Here is a 26,972-nt window from a genome sequence, read left to right on the forward strand (position 1 = left end):
GGGGTGGCCAATTGGCCGTGAAAAGCCAACCTGAAATGGAAGAGATACTACTTTCACAGCCATTAAAAGCAAATGGTGAAAGTAAGGCCACATAGTCCCAGATATTAAGAGCTATATCAACTGCAAAACGAAGTTCAGATATGGCCTGGTCTATGTCTATTCTATATAAATAAATAACAAATAGAAACCATATGTGCAATCTCTCAGAAGGCATGAGCTAAATTCTAACAGAATGATTCTCTACAAATAAAAGTGAAGGTAGCACAGAATCCTTTGTTACGAGGACACTGATGAGAACAGGTTTTAGGATGTAAGGACAGCTGGCCCGGCCTGGCATATGGGGGGCAAAGGGGCAGATCCCTCACAATGCTGTAACATGTGGTCCATTCTGGATCTTTGCTCTGGCTTACTGAGCACAATCACTAATTTAGGTACAAAAGAAATGTACAAGAAATCCCAAAAGATGGCATCACTGTGAAGGTAAGAACATTTTGAATATATGGACTCCCACTTCAGGCCTAAAGACTGGGCAGAAACAAATCCACTGTCTTGGTCGACTTTTCTGCAAGGAGACCAGCAATCAACTCTCTGGCTCTTTCCTGGCAGGAGTGCCAGGACCACAGCTCTCTCTTTGGTGTCTAAGAGTACTACATGGGAAAGGAAAGTACTTAGCTATGAGGTCAGGATTCTCCTTAGAGGACGGAGCACAGGCTCCAAAGCCTGGCTCAGAAACCCCTGAGAGAGTACTTCAAACTCAGGAGATGGTAGATGGGATCACATAGGTCTTCAAATAACAACTCTAAAGAGAGAGACAGACTTAGAAGAAACCATACCAATCCCAGATTTAAAATGAAATATAGACAATTTACTCTAGACATGTTTGACTAGCAGTTTGCTCCAGAAAGCCTGTGCAAAAAACACCGGAAGAACCCTTTAGTCAGAAAAGCCCATTCTGAACCACAGTGGTATCTTCTAAATTAATAGCAAGAAGCACAGTTATACTACCTCTGTCCACCGAGTAGATTTACATGCAGCTAGGACTTGCTTAGCTGGCCAGATGTGGGTCATTTTGGATGAGAACTGACATCACATGGGTGGTTGGAATGAAAGTAAGTATTACTTTATGAAGGTAAAAGCAGATGCAAATTGTTTATTTACAATTTTCTTGGGAAATGGAGAGGCAAAATATTTTCCTAAGTGGAAAGGAGAACCTACAATACTAAGAGCAATGATATATATATATATTTTTTTATGGCTATCCCCAGTGTCTTTCTTTCCCAGAAATGTGTACCTACCACTGCAGCCACAGCCCAACCTCAGAATTTGTCTAAGAGTTCAGAGGACTTTATTATATTCACCTCTTAGTAACATAAAAATTACCATGCATATGTAACATCTGGTTTTTATTGATTTTATCAACACAATGAAATGATTTAATCAATATTTTTAGCAGCAAGTGAATGGCAAGCAGTTACAAAACATCTTATATTTCTATGTTTAAAATAAGTTGTCTTAAGCAATCTATAGCAACTAAAATCACAAGGACACATGTAAAGGACTGAAGCACTTCTGCCTAGGGCAGCAGGTTTGTTAGTCATTTCCTAACAGTCTTCTACTGCAAGCGCACATAATTATTTGGGCCTTCCACTGCCATATTGGGCCTCTTGTTTTTCCTTATAAATAACTGTGCCTAAATATAAGGAGGTGAAACAGAACAGAGCAAGTATGCCCACAGCTATGCCCCAAGGGCATCTGTCCCCTAAACAACCCTCAAATACCTTGAGTTGATTTCAGCTGCAGCAACCATCAGGATGATTGGAGGCTGTCATGCCCCGTGCAGTTTGCGCTGCTTTGGAGATAACTAGCTTCAATTTTAAACTGGTACAAACACATGGCAGGGCTCAGTGGAGTTAAAAGGCCATCCTTGCCCTTCTAATACTCCTGTTAGCACTAGAAGGAGCATCTTGTTTTTGTACAGTTCAGCATGGGAGGGGATCTTAGGGTTTTTTTTTGCCTCGAGACAGAGAAGTGGATTTAGCAGGGGGCTTGGTTGCTACTCCTTGGCTTGAAGTCCCAGGGTTTTTCTCTAGTTCTTCTTTGAGTTCAGCTGGGAGGAATTTGCTATATTTGGAGCTTGAAGAGCCCCAGTTGTCTGCATTTGCTTTCTTATTAGTTGTAACGATCTTCTTTTCATCAGCAGTGGACTACAAGTGAAAGAAAAGGCTAAAGTTATTAATTTTCAGATGCATAAACATGTATACCAACTCAAAGAAGCAAGAAACATGCTTTGTTCAGGATTTGCAAGATAGACACTTTCTAGATTTGAAATACAACTAGTCACACTGTAAAATTATTATTAAATGCACAAAAACATCTTTAAGCAAACCAGTTTGTTTATGCTTGATGTGGAGCAAACTGTGCAGGCTCAATTTCAATCCCCATGCAATACAAATAAAAAGAAATGTCAGTAACCTTTGTACAAGGAAGTGCACTTGGATGTAACTGAAAATATCTTTCCTGATTTCCAGACATTTCTACATAAATACTCTAACCAGGACATCATGACCACTCTTCTAACCTGGTTTCAAACAGCTGGTCCTCATCTGGTCATATCTAGTCCTGTCTAACATTCTCCCCATTCTCCATTGTGAGTTCCAGGGACTGGCTTCTACTCTGTCATACTATCTGGCCAGGTCTGCAGACTTCTTAAGAGCCCCAATTCCCCACTGGTGAAGGTGGAAATGTTTACCTATTTCTGAGAAGGAATCATGGGAGTGGCCATATAAGTACTATATGAGCATTAATACATGGTTGAACAAACAGGAGGATTTTAATAGGCAATTTAACTTCTCAGGTTACCTGACTCCATAGCAGAGGTGGACATGGTCACGAGGGAAGTAGTTCACTTTGACCCTGGGACATTTTAAAAAACAATCCCTTTTAATTCAAGCTGGGCAGAGTTCTGAACAAGTAGGAAATACCCCAGAAAAGGCATGGGATGCAGACATGGCAAGCTCTCACCTACACAGAATGATCTGGGAAAGGGTTCTCCACTTAACATAATCAGGTTAACAATTTTCAAAGCATGTGAAAAGAGGTCACATAATACAATAAAAATTGATCGGATGTTTCTTTGATTATTCTGTCAACTCTTCTGAAATGATGATATTTTATACTCAGTAGTAGGCACGTAATGTACATTATTTGCTCAGTGAATAAATGAGTTCCCAGGTTTGGAACAAACTGGGTCATTTATATACTCTTTTATGCCTAGATTTCAAGAAAGAGCAGATCTACCCAACACATGCTTACTGCAGACATCTCCTAAACATGCACCTCCTCAGAACATCTATCACATCTGACTTTATAACAGTGTATGTGATATCTGGTGTCAGTGGCTTAGACCTGTAGTTCTAGCTACTCAGGAGGCTGAAATGTGAGAATCACAGTCCAAAGCCAGCTTGGGCAGGAAAGTCTCTGAGACTCTTATCTATGAGATTCCTATCTTCACTAAAGAACCATGAATCAACTGTTAGAGGACCAAAAAACTAAGGAACAGTGGCCAGGCTCTGAGTTCAAGCCTTGGTACCAACATACACATACACATATGCACATTCACACACACACACACATACACACATCAATGTATGTGAATCTTGAGCATAAAAAGCATTTTATAGCTTGAAAACTATTTTATATAAATTTTGAAATGTAAAAAGTTCCTTTTCTCCTAAGAAAACTTCTGAGTTGCTTCCACATACTCTTTGAAGAAGCAGAAAACATTTAAAATTCACTAACACTTACTAATACAGGTTGTGTCCTTTCATTGAAAGCACATGTCCAGCAGTAGGTGAAAATACAACATATTCTGGTATCTGGTTTAATACAGACCTAGTGTCTAATATATGGAACCTATCTGGAATTTTCAGTTTATAAAACTGCATTAACGTTATATACAAATCCTATTAAAAGTCAAATCTAAGTGTAACCTTTCCTCTCATTTGACATTTCGACTTGTATTCTGAGTTATTAATTAAGTAGTTGAGAAAATGTTTTCCTACATGTGAACTACAAATAATATTCTATAAAATATGAATAGGGATTCAATCACTTGCTTTTTAATTCTCTCATATTCATAGCTGGCTAAGTTTCCATTCGTCTGCATTGTTCCATTTGTTAATGCACTTGAGTCCTTAAAGTAGACTCAGAGCTACAACCCAAAGATATATTCAGAAAGAGCCTCTACGAGCAGGGCTAGAGATAAAGGGATGGAGATTCTGCCACCCCCCCCCCACCCAATCTGCCTCAACATAGCATCTTAATAGAACTCTCAGAACTTTTGTTAAAAAGTAGAAGGAAAAAGGAACCTAAACAGAAATACCTAATTATTTTGGTGTAGAAACATGATATTCATTTCATTATGTAGCAAAATGTGACAAAATTACATTCCTCAACTACATGTATTTATAATTTTAGTGATTTTAAAAGTATATTTACAATGTTCAAAATCTCCTCCTAGTCTCCCTAGTTAATTCAATCTTATCCCTATCAAAGATAACCAATCCTGTCAATTTAAAGTGTACACTTCTAGAGAGTCCATGTTTCTTTATGCAAGTATGTCATTTCCATTACTTGCAAGTCAAAATTAGTTTAATAATAGTGATTTCATATGGCACAACTCCATCCATCGAACTATATGCTTTCTTTCAAATATTTGCCCAAATAGTAGTCCAATATGAATACTTTTTTCCAGGTCAGTTCATAAAGAATGCTCATTCATTTTCTAGCTGGCAATAGTTCTCATGTGAAGATGTACATAATTTCTATGGCCAGTTCATTCACAATGGAAGAAACTACTTTTCATTAGAACAAATAATTCTGTGAATACCCTGAGACTCGTGTAACATATATATGTATGTACATATACATATATATATATTTCACTATATCTAGAATATATATTTTATAAGTGGAAAGGCACATAGATTTATAATTTTAAAAAATATCTCCATGTTACTTCTCATTGCAGTTGTACCAATCTTATATTTTTACTCTTAGCATATAAGGGCTGTTTATTGTCAATTTGGTGTTTAATACATGCTAAGTTAACATAGATAACCACATTTTTTTTTTTTGGTCGGTCGTGAGGCTTGAACTCTGGGCCTGGGTGTTGTCCCTCAGCTCTTCAGCTCAAGGCAAGCGCTCTACCACTTGAGCTACAGCGCCACTTCCTAGATAACCACATTTTAATTAGGACTCAAGATTGGCTTAAAAATAGCTACACTGAAGGAAATCAGAATATTTCCTTCTCTCCTTGAAAACATCATTGCAAATATACAGACATTTTTACAAAGGTTTACTGCAGTATGTAAAAGCTTGTGTGTTTAACTTGTAAGATATTGTGTTTGTGCGCACACACACCATAACATTCTCTGTTCACTTGTGTTGCATTCAGTTTATGATGCAGAATTCTTACAGTTTTTCCAAAGACTCTGAGACTCCACCAGGCACTGGTAGCTCACACTTATAATCCTAGCTACTTGGGATTCTGAAATAAAAAGAATCACAGCCCCAGCAAATATGCAGGATCCCTTCTCAACTAATAGCTGGACATGGTAGCACAAATCTCCCATCCCAGCTGTTTAAGGAGGCTGAGTTTGGGAAAATCACAGTTCCAGAACAGAAAAGTTCATGGGAAAGAAGCTATCATCCTCACCATAACAGGAGCCTAGATAGGCAGACCATGGCCCAGGAATATGCCCAGAAAGGAAAGACTAAGAGATCTTGCAGGTCATAAAAGGCAAACAGGACAAGTGCTCCCCTAAGACCATAGAAAGGGGCATAAAGATGACAAGGGACTTTTAATATTCAGTTATATGGCAGACGATCCTAAATGACCATCATGAGATGTTGGCCATCCATGCATCAGAACATAAGAGGATGCAAAAATCATTACAGGCCGTGGACTAAAGACACTGCATATAAAGCAACATTGCACAGTAAGCAAGAAAACCTTACTGTCGTGGTATTTTCAGGGGAGGTCTGCAATGGTGTAACTCATCTGAACAATTTACTTATAGTTTAACAAAATAAATATCAGAAAACTAAAATATGTGTTATTGGAAGAGGAGGAAGTCAAGGGGATGATGGTGGATGAATAGAGGGGAAGGGTGGGTCATAATAGTCAATGGAACCAAGTAACTTGAGGAGATTAATAGGGTTGGAAGAGATGGGGGAAGATGGAGGAAGGGGTTACATTGATCAAGATGCTTTGCACTCATAAACTGAAACCCTTTTGTACAACTATGTAAGGATAGTAAGAGAAGAAAAAAGAAAAACTATTGTTACATGAAAGGTATTTTAGATATCAAAGAAAAAGATCCTTTTATCCTTAAATAAAACTATGAAGTCATACCTAAAACATTGCAACTAGCTTGAAAAGATAAAAGAGACCAGTGAAGATTTATATATTGGCTATTAATGTCTGGGAGCTGTGGTAGTGGATAGAGAAGTCTTTACATATAAGTACTGTATGTATGCATGTATGTATGTATGTGTGTGTGTATACACACACACACACACACACACACACACACACACACATATCAGAATCTATAAGAAGAAGGGGCACATATGCAGTACTTGGAGCTACAGGGCAGCTCTGAGTGCTACAGTCAGGCAAAATGGTGGAGGTAGGGGCCGCCCCAAGCAGACTTTCAATTGTCGTCCATCTTTGATGAATTCTCACCATCTGGGACAGTTGAAGAATAGTTCGGCCTACTTGAGACTGAATGGTAGAAAAGATAGCCTTACAAGGTTCCTCCAGTTTCACCTTCTTGTAATTCAGTACCCTCAGCCTGATTTCCCCAACTCATATTATTAATCTTGAAAAGGAGGTTCCACGTGTGTGAGGGAAGATATGTAACAAGAAATCAGGCTAAATATACACATTGCATTATTCACTGGCATAACGTTAATCTGGTGAACTTATCTGGTGATAATGGATGCAAAACCTGTAGCTCTAGGCATATCCTTGCAAAGTAATACCAGTGTATGATTACTACAAACTGTTACCATTTCTCTGAATTTTGAGTAAAATACATGCTATTTAAGCAAAATGGTTTATCACCATAGCAACCATTTCTAGAGTCACACATTCAAATTATAGGCCTGCATTAAGTCCAAATGACAAAATTCCGAAACAAGTTTTTTTGCTATAGTTTTGCTTGCAGTAGTCACCCATCTTATCCCATGATTCTGTAGTTTCCAGGAGAAAGGAGGAAGGGGGGAAAAAGTAAGAAGAGAAATCAACTTTTTTACAAGGTTACCCAGAGAAACATTTGGCTCTTAGGTGAAGTTAATGAAAATACAATGTAACTTGCAAATTTTGAGAAAGGTGTAAATATCTTTTTTTTCTTTATAGTTCAGATATTACTTATATGCAGCAAAATAAACAAATCCCAAGTGGACAGTTGGAGGAGTTTTGACAAATGCACTGCATATATCTTTATAACTAATACCCCAGGCAAGACATAGGACAATTCCTCCAGAAAATTCCCTTGTGTCATACCCCACTCAATCAATCCTTTTATCCTATCCTGTTTCTTTTTCTTTTTCCTTTTTTTTCAGTCATGGGACTTGAACTCTGGGCCTGGGTGCTGTCTCTCAGCTCTTCAGTTCAAGGCTAGCGCTCTACCACTTGAACCACAGAGCCACTTCCACTTTTCTAGTGGTTTATTGGAGATAAGTGTCTCACGGACTTTTCCTGCTTAGGCTGGCTTCAAATCATGATCCTCAGATCTCAGCCTCCTGAGTGGTTAGGATTGCAGGCATGAGCCACCAGCACCCAGTTCCTGTTTCTTTTTAAAACACAAATCAGTTTTGTCAGATGCAGATGGCTTATGCCCATAATCATAGCTATTCAGAAGGTTGAGATTTGAGGATCATGGCTCAAAACCAGCCCAGGCAGATAAATCCAGCAGACTCTTTAATTAACTAGCAAAGATAAAAGAGAAGGCCTTAAAGTCATCCAGAGAAAAGGAGTACAATATACATGCAGAAAGAATATTTCCACCTGTCACTGCTCCTCATTAATAAAAACAAAAACCCGGGGGCTGGGAAGGTAGCTCAGCGGTAGAGTGCATGCCTTGCGAGCATGAGGCCCTGGGTTCGATTCCTCAGCACCACATAAACAGAAAAAAGAAAAGCCGGAAGTGGCGCTGTGGCTCTAGTGGTAGAGCGCTAGCCTTGAGCTGAAGAGCTGAGGGACAGCGCCCAGGCCCAGAGTTCAGGCCCCATGACTGGCAAAAAAACAAAAACAAAAACAAAAACCCGAAAGCCAGAAGACAGTGGAACAATACCTTTTAAATGTGAATACAAACCAAATCAAACCAAAACTAAACACTAGCATTACTACCACCACCAAAACATAAAAATGCTAAGTGGCAATGGCTCATTCCTGTAATCCTAGTTGCTCAGGAGGCTGAGACCTGGAGGATTCAAATTCAAAACTAGGCTGAGCAGAAAAGTTTGCAGTATTCCATCTCTGAGTATGCACCAAAAGGCCAGGATAGAAGCATGGCTCAGTGGCAGAGCACCATTGTAAGCAAGCAAGCAAGTCAAAGTAAAAGCAAGGTTCCTGAGGGGAACTAAAGGAACACATTTAGAATGTAAGCATTATTTGTTATAATTCAACCCAATTAGCACTCCATAGGGAAAAGATGTCCATAGCATAGTCAAATAGCTATAGACCATGATGGAAGCTGGACAAAAGTCATGCTTGAGAGGGCAGGGAAATGACTAAAATGACTAAACACATCTCTTCAACATAGGAAGCTGGCTAAGCTGGTGGTAAAACTTTTACCTTGTACAGGAATTGCTTGTGTGGAAAAGTAGGAATTCAAGGTACTTTTAACACAAAAGATTTGATATTTATAGGCGTCTATGAATCCAAACTAGCAACTAGCATTACAATCAGGATAAGACAATTGGACACGGGTCAATTTATGGTAGCACAATTAGTTATTTGTACCTGTATTGGTTAGTTAGTTCAACTACACAACTGTTTACAAGGTCCCTAAGGTTACCTCCAGGTGTGATGATTCACCAGTAGGACTTATAAGCTGTGACTTAGAAAAGATACTTAGGGTGAAGTCTAGGGAACCCAGGAATAAACATCCAAGTGTTTTTCCCCAGTACAGTCACTCAGAATACACTTCATCCACCTGAAATAAATTATGGCAGCATGTATGAATTGTTACCTATCAGGGATGCTCCTAAGAAACACAGAACACAGAGTATGTGTCACAGGGGTATGGTCACAAAGACAGCCTCTGCTTGGTAATACTAAAAGCCCACACTCCTCAAAGGAAAGCAGGACATTAGCATAAACCATATAGTTGCACCAACAGTTTAGACACAGTTGAAGCAAGCATCTAACATTCTAGTTTTCAATGCCAGTCAAAAGCCAGTCTTGCTAATAGGCCTTGTCAAAGAATGCAGTTTGGGCTACAGGTACAGCTCAGTGGTAGAGTGCTTGCCTAACACAAAAGAGTACCTGGGTTTGATGCCTAGCACTGAGAAAAAAAAGGAGGTGGGGGAAGGCAGCATTTTAAGTCTTATATGTTAACTATTTTCTACAAAGCTACATGACAAATACTGCCAAAAATCTCAGTGTCTTACAATAAATATTTATTTTTCTTACTAAGCTACAAGGCTTGGACTTGCTATGCTGCACATCAGGCTTTGGATTAAGTATACCTCTGCTCCAAAAATGTTCATAGTACAAGGAGCTGTGCAGGCACTCTGTGGGTGTGTTTTACTGGCCAGAGATGGAAACCTAAGAGATAAGCTGATTGGTGAAAGTATTTAAGGCCTTGGCTTACATCAAAGTAATCACACAACCAAACCAACTTAGTGGTTGAGGAAACAGCCTTTCTCTGATCTACCAGGGAGAATGGTAAAGACAAATGGCAAAGAGTATCAATGTTCAAATCTCTTTTGAGGAGGGCTTAAAGTTTTAAATGATAATCCAGTCTTCCATAATACCCTAGGACCCTCATAAAACTCAGAAGCATCTCTCTATTATCTTTAAAAATTGTATATTAGTTTATTAGTTTGGTATATTAGTTTATCCCAACATCTATACTCAAAGGAACCTTGATGGGACCAGGAAAAAAGAAACTTTAGTAATATTCTATTCAAGGTCTTCAGTAATGAGATAATAAAAGTAATAACAATCTTAATGAGTACTTACCATGTATCAAGAGCATAATATCAATGATTTCATTCAGCCCTTAGTTGAGGACATGATTCCTGCTTCACTGGTAGAACCAAGGAGGACTAGAGACTTGTGCACCCTCGTAAATCTTGTAATCAGTAAGGCTAGGCGTTGGATTGTAGAAGCCTAGATCCAGAGGTTGTGCTTTTTTTTTTTCAGAGGTTGTGCTTGTAAATGATGATGATACGTGGAGTTCTGTGCTTAGGCACATATAACATTAAAAAATAAAAGTGTACTAAAACCGTGGAAGTATGATCAAATCTGGCTAAACATGGGTTTACAGGTATCCCTATTGTCTGCTGCCTTACATTCCTTCAGATACCTGCACAAAAGTGGTTGCCAGGATCATATGGTAGTTTTATTTAGGGTTTAGTGTTTTTGGGGGTTTTTTTTGCAACAGCCATACTGATTTCCATAGTAGCTGCAGTAATTTACAATGTACCAACAGCATTTGGTTGGATTTACAATCCACCTAACATTTGTTACTGTTTGTTTTCTTGATGTTTGCCATTCTGTCGGGGGTAAAATGAAACCTCAATGTAGTTGTGATTTACATTTCCTTTAGGACTAAGGATGTTGATCATTTCTTTGTGTATTTATTGGCTATTCATACTTCTTTTGAGAATTGTTTGTTTAATTCATCTGCCCATTTATTAACTAATTACTTGCTCTTTTGGTGCTTAGTATTTGGAGCTCTTTATATAATATGGATTTTAATCCTATGTACAATGAATAGCTGGCAAAGATTTTTTTCTCAAATCTAGGTTGTTTCTTCAGCATGTTAATTATTTTCTTCAATATGCAGATGCCTTTTAATTTGATGTAATCTCATTTGTCAATTGTATTTCCTGAGCAAATGGAGTCCTATTCAGAAAGTCATTGCCTATGCCTATATCTTCAAGTATTTGTCCTATATTTTCCTCCTCAAGTTTCCAAGTTTCAAAGATTTAGGTTCGTAGGTTCAAAGATTTTATGTAAGATTTTTGATGCTGTTTTGTGTGTGCGATATTGGAGACTGAGCTCAGGGCTTCCCAGTTGCTAGGCAGGTGCTGTACACATGAGCCACACCTCCAGCCTTTTAGGTTGGTATATATCTGGGCCTGCTTGGGCCTGCAACCCTCCTGCTTGTGCTTCCTTGCATCACTTGGGATGACAGGCACATGCTACTGTACCCAGTCATTGGTTAAGATGGAATCTTACATGCCTCTTTTTGCCTGGGTGGTCCTTAAGACATAACCCACCAATGGGTTCCCCAAGTTGCTAAGATCATAGGCTCATCTATGGCTCCAAGCTCTTTGCTGCATATTGGATTGATTTTTTTTCACAGGGTAAGAAATTGAGGTCTAGTTTCAGTTTTCAACTGTAAATATCCAGTTGTCCCAACACCATTCATTTGAGGCTTTTCTCCAAGATAATCTTTGGCACCTTTGTGGGAAATCAGATGATTGTACCTGTGTGGGCTTATTTTTGGAGTATTCTATTCTAGTCAGTTAGTCAATATGCCTGTTTTTGTGTTAGTACCACGTTATTTTTATTACTATAGCTTCACAGTACAATTTCAGGTCAGGTATTGTGACAGACTATTGCTCTTTGGGCTCTGGATTGCTTTGACTATTTTGGAGTATTTTCTGCTTCCATATGAATTTTAGGAATGGCATTGGAATTTTGATGGACACTGCACTGAATCCATAGATTACTTTCAGTAATCTAGCCATTTTCACAAAATCAGACTTGCTAATCCATGAACATGGGAGGTGGAAGGCCTTTCAATCTTCTAGTATATACTTCAATTTCTTTCTTCAGTGTTTTATAGATTTCATTGTAGAGGTCTTTAACTTCCTTAGTTATGTTTATTTCCAGGCATATCTTGAAGTTACTGTACATGGGACTGTTTTCTTGGCCCATTCATTATTGGTATATATAAAAACCCATCTATTTTTGCATATTGACTTTGTATTCTCTTACTTTGCTGAAAGTGTTAATCAAATGTAATAGTTTTTTGTGTGTGGAGTCTTTATATTTTTTTTAGGCAAAGGAACATATTTACTAATGCTATTTGCTAATATAGATAATGTGACTTCTTCATTTCCTATTTTGAGTCTATGTTCATCAAAGAAATTGGCTGATAATTTTGTTGTTGTGTCTTATCTGGTTTTGGTGCCAGGGCAATGATTGTTTCAAAGAATGAGTGTGGTAGTAGTCTTTCTTTACTATTTTATGGAATAATTTGAGGGCCACTGGTATTAGTTATTTCTTAAAGGTCTGCTAGAATTTGCCAGTGAATCCCTCTGGGCCGTGGCATTTCTTCATTTGGAGACTATTATTGCTTCAATTTATTTGCTCATTAAGCTCTATGGAGAGCTATTTAAATGGTTTATGTCCTGTTGGGTAAATTTAGGTATGTCATATGTGTCTAGAAACTTTTCCATTTCTTCTAGATTTTCCATTTTGTTAGGGTATATGTTTTTAAAGTATTCCCTAATGAACCACTGAGACTTCATTGGTATTTGTTGTGGCATCTACTTTTACATCTCTGATTAATTTGGGCTCTCTCCTATTTTTTTGATTAGTATGTTTAGGGTTCTCAATAATATCTATTCAAAGATTTACAATTTTTTTGCTTCATTGATATTTTGGTATTAATTTCTGGTTTCCATCTCATTAATTTCTGCTATGACCTTTATTATTTCCTTGAGCCTACTCATTTTGCTTTGGCTTGTTCTTGGTTTTCTAAGAGTTTGAATTGCATCATTAAGTTATTTAATTGAGAATTTTTTTATTTACTTGCTCATAGCTAAAAACTTTCCTCTTAGCACTGCCTTTGCTGTGTCACAAAATTTGTGTGTCCATTTTTACTTTATTCTAGAAATTTTTATTTACTTTCTTATTTCATTCATTACCCTCTGATCATTCATTGTGTATTGATCAGTCCCCATATGTTTGAATGGTAGTTTTTATTGCTATTGATTTATAGCTTTATCCCATTGTGGTCTGATAAAATACAGGAGATTGTTTCCATTTTTTTGTGTTTGTTAGAGTATACTTCATAGCCTTGAAGATAGCTCCAGAGGTGACTGAAGATTATGTATTCTTGAGCTTTTGAGTGGTATATTCTGTGGATATGTTATGTCCATTTAATATACACTGACATTTAATTCTGAAATTTCCTTGATTTTCCTTTTTGCCTTTGCCAGTACTAGGGTTTTAGCCTAGCTTTGTACATGTTTGACTTCCTTGTTTGTTCAGTTGGTGTGCTACCATGTGAGCCACACCTCCAGTCTGACTTTTTGCTGTTCATTTTGGAGATGGAGTCTTATGGACTTTTCTGCCCAGTATGGCTTTAAACTGTGATCTAAGCCACTTGAGTAGCTAGGTGTGAACCACTAGCACTTGTCTATCTATTGATTTTTGTTTTGTAAGTATGATCTATTTGTAAGAAATGGAAACTGAAGTAAGTCACTTTTATTGTGCTATTTGCACTTTATGTACAGAACCATTTGTTGTATTAAACTGTGTGTGCCAATGTTTGGTGCATATGTGCCTAACAATTGGTATATTCTATATCAATATAAAGTGGCCTTTGTCTCTTCTGATTAATTTTTATTTGAAATCTGTTTTGTCAGATATGAATATAGCTACTCCTATTTGCTTTTAGGCTCAAATTTCTTAGAATTAGTTTTCTTTTTTTTTAACTGTTTTTTTTTTGTCTTTTCTTTTTTTTTTTTGGTACTGGGGATCGAACCCAGGACGTTGCACTTGCTAGGCAAGCGCTTTGCCACTGAGCTTGGAATTAGTTTTCTATCTTCACTTTAAGCCTGTATTTGTCTGTACTAGTGAGGCACATTTCTTGTAGGCAACAAATGGTGGGGTTAATTCCAACCTGTAAGCCTGTGTCTTTTTACTGCTTAACTGAGACCATTAACATTCAGAGTTATAATTAAAAGTCATGTAGTCATTCCTGTCATTTGTGTTTTCATAATGTTTGATTATTTCATTGTCTTCATCTGCTTATCTACTCATTTTGTGAGAATTATTCTTTCTTATATTTTTATAATTGACATTTATCTTCCTTTTTGGTAAGATCTTTTAAGTATCTTGTACAGCACTAGCTTAGTGGTCATGTATTCCTTCAATCTTTGCTTATCACAAAAGGTTTATATTTCTCCTTCAATTACAAAGGCTAGTTTTGATAGAGTGATCTGTGTTGGCAGTTATTTTCTTTCAAAGCTTGATGTGGGTCACTTTATGCCTTCTTTACTTTTAGAGTAAAAAAAAAAAACATGTTGTTCGGATTTGTGGCATTTGTGACGTTCAATATTCTTTCCTTATTCTGCATACTTAATGTTTAGCTTTAATATATCTTTGAGAAGTTCTTTTCTGGTCTCCCACGTTCAGTGTCTAAAAAGCCTCCTGCAAGTGGATGACCGTCTCTTTGTCAAGATTTGGGAAACTGTTACTATTTTGTTTAATAGATTTACTAAGTACAAACCTCTTTCTCCTTCTTGTAGGTTCATGATTCATAAGTTTGGTCTTCTAATGTTATACCAGAATTCTTACATGTTCTCTCCATATTTTTTAACTGAATGTTAAAATTCCTCTTCCTTGTCTTAAAGCCCTGATATTATGTCTTCAACTTGGTCAATTCAGTTGGTAGAGAGCTTTCAATTGTTTTTAAATTTTGACTTACATACACTCGCACACACACATTTATATATATTTATATACATTTTATATATACATATAATATGTATATCATATATACATATTATATACACATTTATATATATAAATATATATCTATATATATGTTCATATATATAGATATATAGATATATATATATCTATATATATGTTCATTCCCAGAATTTCAATGGGATATTTTTAAGGATTTCCATATCTCTAGAGTTTTCATTCCATATCTTATGTTGTCTTCCTTATTTCATTTAGCTGCTTACATGTGTCCTCATTGAATCCACTCAGTGTTTTATTTGTATTGTCTTTGAATTCATTAAAGTATTTATATGTGCTCTTTTTAATTTTGTTTGTAAGTCTTATAATCATTCTTTTGAGTTCTTTGTATTTCAACCACTTCACTATCATTAATATCCCTTACTGTGAAGTTGTTGACCTGTGGAAGAGTTACATTGCCTGATTTTTCATTCTTTCATATTGTACTTCTACACTGTAATTTGCACACTTGCTAAGTTTGTTATCTCTTTCCAGGTTGTCCTTCTCTTGACTCCCATGGTTCTCACATCTGTGACACTGTGTCAGGCTCTGTGTTTGCTGTTATTCTCATGCTACTTAGGATCACATTGAGATTCCCAACTGGATTTCCTTTGAACTCACACTAAGATGCATCTGAGGCTAGTGGCAGAACTGCCCTGTCCATCATGGCTCTACCTGTTTCCTACCAGGGCTCCATGGTGGGTCTTTTTCAGTGCTTCCAAGCTGGCTCCTGGGCACCTAGAGGACTGCAGCAGTATAGTGTGACTAAGCTTTACTTTATAACTTCAAAATCTCACCGAGAAGTTGGAGAATGCTACTTGTGTTTAATTAATAATTTTGATAAACTAAATTGCTATAGTACATACCAAGTCTGCTTGACTATGTTCAGCGATTAGGAGGGAGTTTGCTACCCATGGAACAACGTTTCCACTGCTGAAAAGCTCTGAGAATGGAAAATTCTTCCTGTTGATAAAATCTATGCATTTTGGTGGTGGTATTGACATTGGGGTTGGAATTCAGGGTCACTGGGCAGAATCTCCATTGCTAAGTCATGCCAACCCTTTTTTGTAGTGTGTGTGTGTGTATGTGTGTGTGTGTGTGTGTGTGTGTGTGTGTGTGTGTGTGTGTGTGTGTGTGCGCACGCGCACGCACAGCTAGCTGTCCTTGAGCATTTTTTGCTCAAGGCTAGTGCCCTACCACTTGAGCTAGAGCTCCACTTCTCCTGGTTGGGGCAGGTAGTTTATTGGAGATAATAGTCTCACAGACTTTCTTTTTGGCTTTGATCCACCCTCATATCTAAGTCTCCTGAGTATCCAGGATTACTGGCACATGGCTGTACTGGTTATTTTGCTCAGGAATGATCATGGAACACAATTTTCCTACTTTAGGATTCCTATGGTTGCTGTGATGACAGAAATGCAGTCATGCCCAGCTTCTTCGACTGAGATGTAGTCTCACCACGTTTTCCACCTGGGCTGACCAGGAATAGTTTCTGTCCTAAATGTTTAACTCTGGTGGTATTGTATGAAAATTTCCATAGGCAACATGAATGAGTTGACTATGTTCCAATTAAACATTTGGTAAAATGGTAAAACAGGTGGCATGCCAGATTTTACCTGTGAGTCTGAAATAATAATTCTTGCACTGTACCAAGCTATAGAATTTGTAATTGGTTTATGTATCATCTAGGAAAAATATAATTATTATATTATCCTTTATGTCTAATTTTATAAGAACCTGCTCTTGTCATCCTAGCTATACTGGAGGCTGAGGTTGGGAGGTTTATGATTTCAAGCCAGCCTAGGCAGAAAAGTCCATGAGATGCCATCTCAACAGAAAACATGGTAGTGGACTTCCATCATTCCAGCAACTACAGGTATCCTGAAGTAGAATTGTGGCCAGGATCATTAAATCTGAACACACCTTCATTCTTTTCTTTTTTTATTAATATAATTTACCATTTTGATTAATTCTAGATTCTTGTCCATTAATTGGACAATTGACCAAGTTTGTTCAAGACATCACACCTCATTTGTTTATGTTTACAGAAAAGTTTTCTTTATGTGATATCTTTTAGCTCTTGTTTAAAATATGGATCCTGTTAGGTGGGGCTGTGTTTGCCTCAGAATAGTCTAAAACTCTTATGAGGGATCTCCTTTTCAATTCTATGTAGTCTGCAGAGAAGCATATGTGGAGAGAGACTAATAGGGTGAAATCTGACCCAGTCCAGAAGAATGCACCATTGCTTGCTCACACACATGCAGAATGAGACTTCTTTTAGAAACTTGCAGAACAAAACTGAGAGTGATCTATTTCTTGATGAATACTACCAGAGAGCGCATGTCTAAATAACAAGGCTGACAAAAATTATTTGAAAATAATCATTACCATAGTATAAACATGAACTTATTGAATAATAGCAGGACCTGTCATTAGGATATGTGTGTTTTATATTCATTAAAGATAATATCCTAAAATCTCAGTCACATTTCTTTGTGAATGTAGTTTGAAGACTTTTCTATTTTGAAAAGATAACACATATATTGGTATACATGTCTATAAATATACATCCCATATACTCCATTCATGTAACATATATGTTTGTAGATATTCACACACATGTCTAAACAAGTATTATTCACATGCATATACACATATTTTAGCAGTCTTGAGTTATATGTTTGTTGCTTGGTAACCAAATGTTGTCAGTATTCTTTTCCATTATTCAGTTACACCTTCCTCCTACCTTCTAGACCTTCAAGTCACTAAGTAATGTGACTTTTGCTGCTCACAGTTACTTCAACAAGGTAAGAAAATAATTAGAATTTCAGTTGTTTACATATGCTAGGATTATAATCAGTGGGTTAAAATCTTAATGAAAACTTCTAAGAATGTGAATTTCAGCCTGATACAATGGCTCATGACTATAATCCCAGCTACTTGGGTAGCTGAGCTCAGGAGGATCATGGTTCAAGGTCACTCAGATATACACATAAGACCCTTCTCAACCAATAGCTGTATGCAGTGATATATGTTCCTTTGATCCTTAAAAAAGCCTAAAGCCTTTAACTTCATTCAATATTAGTGCTCTACCATTTGAGCCACAGTTCCACTCCCAGGTTTTTGGTGAATAATTGAAGATAAGAGTCTCGTGGACTTTCCTGCCCAGGCTAGCTTCAATCCATGTTCTCAGATCTCAGTCCTCTAAATAACTAGAATTACAATTGTGAGCCACCAGTACCTGGCTCATAACCACAGATTTCAAACACTTCTGCCATGTTACTAAATCATGATAACCTATAAAGCATAAAGAACTTTACTTACTATATAATACAGGTCCTTAGTTACAAACAAAGACAACTGTTTCCAATGTTGGGAAGATTTTATGGTCTGGAAAAATGAGACAACTGCTCTTCCTACTTGTTTTGATGGGTTTTCCTACCTGTTTTTCTTCCTTCTCAAGTGAAGTGTTATGGACATCATGGGACTTTTTCCTGAATTGATTGCTTTTCAATTTTTCTTGAAAGGACCAATTAGTCTTCTCATCTGTCTTGTTTTCCTCATCACTTTCTGGGTTATTTTTCCATTCTTTCATCATTTCCAGTACATTGGTTGGTCTCACCGAAGAAACTTTATTACCCTAATGGACGTTACAGTTTAGAAAAAAGTTGGTATTACAGTTTAGAAAACTATAATGCTGAATAAATATCAAATTTTCTGATGCCTAGTGAAGCATATTCCCCGCCCTGCCATGACTCACATCTCTTATGTAATATCACTTACATTATGCCAAAGTTTACAGGGAAAATATTCAGTCTTGAGAAAACAATGTGGCATGCTTGTGCAAAGGACAGTATACCAAATGATTCCTTAGAAGAAATCAGAGACTACTCATAGCATGTTTCTTAGAAACCTGCTAGGGGGGCTTGAAGAAGATGTCCAAAGGCAAGTGGGTATGAAATTCAAGGTAAGTCTAGGCATGATATATAAATTTGACTTGTTACTCTAAGAATATATATTCTTGATTTGAAATCCTTTATCTGAAATATTTAGGTATAATGTGAGCATTGGGCTATATTTGATTCACTGTACTATTCTGATCCCAGCTATGCTTAACAAACCAAATCTGACCATTTTATATTAACTGTAGGTTCCTAAATATAACATCCCATTTAATGTGCAAAGAAACACAGGAATATAGGCCCAAATGAATTCTGCTTTACTACGTAAGTCTTTAAATATTCTGCCCCTAATTCAAACTGCCAGGATAAAATTCGGGCAAGAAGTTTGAATAACATTTAGATTTAAATTAGAGTTTCAAATATAAATATAACTATAGAATAAATCTAAATTAATCTTTATCTATAGTAAACTGAGTGTTAGCCATCAATAATAGAAAGCTACAAGACAGGGAGCTATTTAAATGCATTAAAGACTTATGGTGCTTAATATATTCATGATTTAAACAGGTAATATTAAGTATGTAATGATAATAGCAAATGAGGATCCTTGTGTGATTTCCTCTTAGTGATTCTTCTGTTTCATTCTATTTTAAGAAAGTTTTATTTTTTTTACCACTTTCATCCAGCTATACCACTGGTTATATTCATCCATCCCTTATCACTTTAATTCAGAATCCTTTGCCATTCCTTTCTGTGTATCCATAGCCTACATTTTCTCCAAGAGGCTCAAGCTAAGAATCATCTCTTTCAGGTATCTCAGAATTCAAAACGATGAAGAAATGTACTCATTATCTTGCCCATCTAATTGTAACCCCTCTGTACAGTATTTTCACAATAAAAATTAAGTAAAAATTGAAAAAAAGAATTAAAAATGATGAAGTGAACTTAAACTCAAGTGAAACACAGGATGTGGTTCAGCAATAGCAACCATGTAAGACTGAAGTCATCTAAAATCAGTTTCCAAATTTCCTTTCAAATGAGTTCTAATCTCCAGGACTCTGCTTGTTCCCTCTCATCCATCTCTCCTCTATTAAAACTTCTTGGCTTTATCTTGACCTCTAACCCTAATCATCATAAATTCATAATATCCAGACTCCAGGAATGTAAATACAAACAAATTTACCTCAATCTGATTCTTTCACTATTAGAGACAATCTAATACCTCTTTGTGTGTAATGCTGGTAGTCAGCGACCTTACCCTAATTAGGTTTCCTTTGGTTAACTCTGAATATTGTATTATTCACTAATTTTCTTCACTCAATGTTTGTTCCTTCAAGGCACATGGTAATTTCACTTCTCTATGCCTTTGAAACATGTGACTTACTTTTGTAAACAGCTAGAACACTTCCATTTTAATGTTACTAGGAATAAATTTTTTCAGTAACAAAATAAACACTAATATGTATATATATATATATATATATATATATATAGATATATACAGATATATCTATATATATATACATGCATGGATGCACAACTTCACACAATGAATAAATCTCAAATCTAAACAACTAAGATACCAAACATCACTTAATAGAGGGACATAAACTTAAGTTTAGTAATATCCTATGTTCATGAGGATGTTGAAAAACAAGTTTTTTGCTAGCTTTTTATGAGATGGTAACTGAGCAATATACTATCAAAATGCATAAAGCAATCTCTCTGGCCAGTGATTCCACCATTCCGAATTTATCCTAAACCTATAATTATGTGGTATGCAAATATATATATATATATATATATTCATAGGAGACTATTTCAATACAGAGTGACTTTTTCTTCTATAAAAAAGTAATCTCTATATATTAGATAAAAAAAGTTTATATTACGTGAACTTATGTGTGTTGCATGAAACTGTATAGGTGTTTGTGATGACTTGTTCTTAACAATGATAATCTTTAGTGAGAGGGAATCTTCTATTGACTTTTTTTTGTTGGTTGTGGGGCCTGAACTCTGGGCCTGGGTGCTGCCCTGCTTACGGCTAGTGCTTTATCACTTGAGACACAGTACTACTTCCAGCTTTTTCTGCTTATGTGGTGCTGAGGAATTGAACCCAGGGCCTCATGCATGCAAGGCAAGCACTCTATCACTGAGCCACCTTCTCAGCCCTTCTATTTACTTTTTAAATTATTTTACCATGAGTAGTCTCAACTATTACTGAGAAGACTAATAAGCAATGCCATGGGCTGAGAATGTGGCTTAGAGGTAGAGTGCTTGCCTAGCATGCATGAAGCTCTGGGTTCGATTCCTCAGTACCATATACACCGAAAAAGTCAGAAATGGCGCTGTGGCTCAAGTGGCAGAGTGTTAGCCTTGAGCAAAAGAAGCTCAGGGACAGAACCCAGGCCCTGAGTTCAAGCCTCAAGACTGCCAAAAAGAAAAAAAAAAAAAGCAATGCCAATTACAGTAGGGAAAGATAACCTCAAGAGACTGAAAACATTTTTTCAGTGAATTCACCAAACATGCCCTAGCAGGACTCCATGCATCCAAGGTAGCTTCCTGTCAAGGCAATGGTAACTATTGAAGCAAACATCATGGGCTACTTTATGATTTTCCAATCCATGTCATCTCAGTGACTTTTCTTCACAAGTGTGGCAACAACGGGAGTACTTAAGGCTAGAATTGGTATTTCTAGTCTTCGAGAGGAAAAAGACTAAGACACTAATTTATCTATTTCAAAAGCACATTTCTAACTTCCCTCTCAAGAATTTCTTCTTACAGATTAGCTGAGCTTTTAAACTCCAAATCAAAATTTTCGAAACAGGTATGTTCATACCCAGCTATATATGAAAACTTTTAGAAGGATCTGTGGGCAGAGATAATTTACAGGAATCAGTTTCAAGACCCACAGTTTCCCTTATCCACTTCAACAAGAATTTATAGCAATCTTATTCATTTTTTTCTTAAGTCAACTTCACAAAAACACAACAAAGCGAAGCAATAACAAAACTCTCATAGCTGTAAATAATCTGAAATCTTACTTAAAATATTTTTATAAGTCTGAAGTACCAATAAATAACTTTGGCAAAGTAGCAGGGTATAAAATCAATCCACAAAAGTCAGTAGCTTTCCCCATTTCCGAAAAAATTATATTAAGTGAAGTAAGCCAGGCCCAAAGACACATAGGTCCCATGGTTTCCCTTATTTGCAATATCTAGTATATGTCTGAGTCAAGCAGAAAAGGTCAGATAAGTTGATGAAGTTGATGTTAGGGAACCCTAAAATATGTATTCAAATGTTTTTTTTTCTTTCAGGTGATTGTTTCTAACACATTTATAAGATTATTTTTTTGTTGCTTTGTATGTCCCTTCCCCACGGTATACCCCTGCTTTCACTGTATTTGATGTCGGTATAATTTGTGGAGGGGAAGGGAAAAAAACAAATAGTTTAAATAGGGATACAGGTGAACCCATTGCAACAATGAGATGTACAAGCCGTTGTGTCAAAAACGAACTTGGGGGGGGAAGGAGGATTGTGGGGGGATGGGATGGGAAAGGGAAACAAAGGAGGCTACAATGCTTGATAAGAAATGTACTCATTATCTTGCCCATGTAATTGTAACCCCTCTGTATAGTATTTTCACAATAAAAAAAAAGTCAGTAGCTTTTCTGTACTTTAACAATGAGATCAAGAGTGATATCAGGAAAGCAACTCTGTTTGCAATAATCTCAAAATAAAAAAAAAAAACTCCTAGGAATCAATCAAATCAAGGAAGTAAAGGACCTCTACAATGAAATCTATAAAAATTTGAAGAAACTACAGAAGACATTAAGAAATGAAAAGATTCACATATTCCTGGTTTGGCAGAATTAGTATCATTCAAATGGCAATACTGCCTAAGACAATCTACAAATTCAGTGCCCACCAAAACACCAATGTCATTCTTCAGAGAGAATATAACCTGAAAATTCATATGGAACTACAAAAGGCCCCGAAACACAAAGCAATCCTGGTAAAAAAAAAAAAAAAAAAAAAAAAGATGGTGTTAGAGGTATAATAATCCAAACTTGAAACTTTAATACAGAGATATAGTAATAAAAGCAGCTTGATACTGGCACAAAAACAGGCCTGAGGACCAAAGAAATAGAATAGAAGACCTCAAAATAAGACCACAGATGTACAGCCATCTAATATTAGATAAGGGAACCAAAAATACAGAATGGAAAAAAGACAGCCTCTTCAACAAATAGAGCTGGGAGAACTGATACCCTCATCTAGAAAACTGAAACTGGATCCCTATCTGCACCCTGTACTAACATCAATTCAAAATGGATCACAAACCTCAATATAAGACCTGAAACCATTAAAATACTACAGGAAAGAAAGGAGGAAACATAGGATTTCTCAGAACAAGCAAGAAGTTTCTGAGTAAAGTTCCAAGGACTTGGCAGATAAAAGATATAATTGATAAATGGGACCGCATCAAACTAAGAAGTTTTTGCATAGCAAAGGATATAGATAACAAACTAAAAATGCAACCTAAAGAACAAAGGGCTTTGCCAGCTATGTCAGACAATGGAGTAATATCCAGAATATACAAAATGTTCAAGGAACTAAACCCTGAAAGAAACAACTCAATAAATAGAGAAACAAGCTGAATGGAGACTTCTCAGAAAAAGTAGTAAAAATTGCCAATAGACACACAAAGAAATGCTCTCGACATATCTGGCCATAAAGGAAATGCAAATCAAAAACATCACAAATTCAAACTCAGTCCAGTAAGAATGGTTATCATCAAGAATACAAATACTAGCCAGGCACCAGTGACTCATACCTGTAATCCTAGTTGCTCAGAAGGCTGAGATCTGAGTATTGAAGTTCAAAGATATCTCCAGCAGGAAATTCCATGAAACTCTAATCTCCAATTAACCACCAAAAAGTCAGAAGTGGAGCTATGGTTCAAATGGTAGGGTGCTATCCCTGAGCTCTTTTTGCTTAGGGCTAGTACCAGGTCCTGATTTCAAGCCCCAGGACCAGCACAAAAAGAAAAATACAATAAATAACATGTCTGTATGGATGTGAGAGAAAAGAAATCCTAATATACTGTTGGTGGGAATGTAAACCTGTTCACTTTGAAGAGAAGGTTAGAGATTCCTCAACCAATTAAACATAGAACTGCCTATGTAAAGCCGTATGTACAACCATGTCCGTTGTACTATTCACCATAGCCAAGCTATGGAAACAGCTCAGAGGCTCCTCAATGAATGAATACATCAAGAAATTATGGTATATATACACAATGGAATTTTATTCATCCATTAGGATGCTAGGAAAATTGATGTATCTAGATGTATCTAGAAAACTGAAACTGGATCACTATCTGCCACCCTGTACTAACATCAATTCAAAATGGATCAAAGAACTCAATATAAGACCTGAAACCATGAAATTACTACAGAAAGGAGAAGGGAAAACATTAGGAAGAATGGATGAATAAAAATGGATGGACCTGGGCTGGGAAGGTGGCTCAGTGGTAGAGCGCTTGCCTTGCATGCATGAGGCCCTGGGTTCGATTCCTCAGCACCACATAAGCAAAAAGAAAAAAGCCGGAAATGGCGCTGTGGCTCAAGTGGTAGAGCGCTAGCCTTGAGCTGAAGAGCTGAGGGACAGCGCCCAGGACCAGAGTTCAGGCCCCACGACCAACCAAAAATAAAAAAAGAAAAGAAGAAAGGATGGATCTGGAAAAATTACATTAAGTGAAGTCAGTGAAGTCCAGGGAGATGAAGGATGTATGTTTTCTCTCATATGTGGAAGCTAGAACTAATTTTTTATCAATGCGCACATAAACACAAACATATTAACCAAAATGGCATTTGCAGGGGACAGTTCAAATGGTATAATTCCTTAGAATTGCCTTAAAATTCCTTAGAATGAATACCAGGATACTGGCACTTGAAAGTTTTGTTTGTTGGGGAGGTCAAAGGAAGGAGGGTAGATAAATGAAGAGAGGAAGAAAGGGGAGAATGCAGTCACAATATTCAGTGATTATTCTATACAATTAAGAAAATTGAGGGAATAAGTTGAAGTTGGAGGGATGGGGGAGAATGATGAAAAAGTAACAGTGATCAATTTGCATTGTACTTATAAACAGATTTACCGAATAGTAACTCCCCTGTACAATTACATACCTTTTTTCCTTCTTGCCTGTTCTGGGGCTTGAACTCAGGGCCTGGGTGCTATCCTTGTGCTTTTGTGCTCAAGGCTAGTCCTACCACGAGAGCCACAGCTCTACTTCTAGCTTTTTATGGTTAATTGGAGATAAGAGTCTCACAGACTTTTCTGCCTGGCTAGCTTCAAATGGTAATCCTCAGCTCTCAGCCTCCTGAAAAGCTAAGGTTACAGGCCTGAGTCACTAGCACCCAGCTGTACAACTAATTAAAGACAATATTTTTAATGAATAAAAAGAAAAAAAATCTGAAGCACTGAAATCAATTCAAAATTTTTGTGGTGGAATTCAGAAAGAAAATTAACCTGGTAACTGGGTAGAAAAATCTTTAGAAGAAAAATGTATTATTTCTTCAATTCCAACAAAACTAAGGAAATACCTAATAAAATTTGTGTATAGTAAATAAGTTCAATAATTTATTTCATTATATGATTATTTGTTTTTGTGCTGGTGCTGGGAATTGAACTCAATACCTGGGTGTTGTCTTTGAGCCTTTTTGCTGAAGGCTAGCTCTCTACCACTTGAGCCACAGCCCCACTTCTAGTGCTTTTTTCTGGTAGTTAATTGGAGATAAGGGTCTCATGAACTTCCCTACCCAGGCTGGCTTCCAGCTGTGATCCTTCGATCTCTTGTCTCTTGAGTAGCTAGGATTACAGGCATGAGTCACTTGAGCCTGGCTCATTACACGATATTAAATACCTTCCATTGGACCTAAGGTGCATTATTGTAACTGAATCAATATTCTAGTCTTATTTTAGGATTTCAATAGTGTATTTTTTCATTAACCCATGAGAGATTCATTTTTATTTATTTAGTCATTCATAATGAAATAAACTTCACTGACATAACTACACACACACACACACACACACACACACACACACACACACACACACACACACACAAAACTAAAAACCAGTCTAACTTGCATCTATCTACCTAGGTTTTCTCTATCCTATCTTCCTGCCTTCTACCACCTGAGGTATCTATCTACAATCTGGTGTTTATCATTCCTTTTTTTGGTGGGGGGGGGTCCGGTCGTGGGGCCTGAACTCTGGGCCTGTGCGCTGTCCCTCAGCTCTTCAACTGAAGACTAGTGCTATACCATTTGAGCCACAGCGCCACTTCCGGATTTTTTTTCTTTTTGCTTATGTGGTACTGGGGAATCGAACCCAGGACCTCATGCGTGCAAGGCAAGCGCTCTACCACTGAGCCACCTTCCCAGCCCCTCCTTTCCTTTTTTTAAAAATACTTATTGCCAGGCACTGGTAGTTCAGGCCTGAAATCCTAGCTACTCAGGAGGCTGTGATTTGAGGTTTGCAGTTCAAATCCCAGGCAGAAAAGTCCATGAGACTGTTATTTCCAATTAATCAAAGAAAAAACCAGAAGTGGTGCTGTGTGGTTCAAGTGGTAGAACACTAGCCTTGATCAAAAAGAAGCTCAGGTACAGCACCCAAGCCCAGAGTTGAAGCCTCAGATCCAGCAAAAAAAAAAAAAAATTAATAAAATAATATTTGTTTATATTCAAAGTAAGTATTCCTTTAGTTGTTTTCACGTGATAGAATGAATATCTTGCCTTGGGACTTTTTTCGTTCAACATTACATTGCTTGAGACCATTGGATATCTTTTGGGGGGAAAATGAACCTTGACTCCTACGTTATAACATACAAGAAAATTAATTCATGATGCAACAAAGACCTAAATTTGAAGGCAAAAACACACAAACCTCAGAAGGGAAACAAAAATATAAAACCTTATGGATCCTGTCTTCCATACCTAGGGGCAAGCAAAGAATTGCTGGGAAAAAATGCAAAAAGCATTAACTATGAGAGA

The 26,972-nt window shown here is 37.0% G+C and overlaps 1 protein-coding gene across 11 annotated transcripts in view; it reads right to left on the bottom strand.

The window, feature by feature from the left end:
* Positions 1–1,388: 1,388 nt before the first annotated feature.
* Stk33 (serine/threonine kinase 33) overlaps positions 1,389–26,972 on the bottom strand; it is a 162,110-nt gene continuing 136,526 nt past the window's right edge. For all 11 annotated transcript variants that reach the window (XM_070035256.1, XM_070035255.1, XM_070035251.1 and 8 more), the window contains 2 exons: positions 18,450–18,647; positions 1,389–2,204 (listed from right to left, as the gene is read on the bottom strand). In XM_070035256.1, coding sequence (XP_069891357.1) covers positions 1,998–2,204; positions 18,450–18,647 — 405 coding nt within the window. In that variant the 3' untranslated portion in view covers positions 1,389–1,997. The remainder of the gene's footprint in view (positions 2,205–18,449; positions 18,648–26,972) is intronic.

The sequence above is a fragment of the Dipodomys merriami genome, unplaced genomic scaffold (assembly GCF_024711535.1).
Source record: "Dipodomys merriami isolate MVZ:Mamm:240054 unplaced genomic scaffold, mDipMer1.0.p SCAF_25, whole genome shotgun sequence".
NCBI classification, from domain to species: domain Eukaryota; kingdom Metazoa; phylum Chordata; class Mammalia; order Rodentia; family Heteromyidae; genus Dipodomys; species Dipodomys merriami.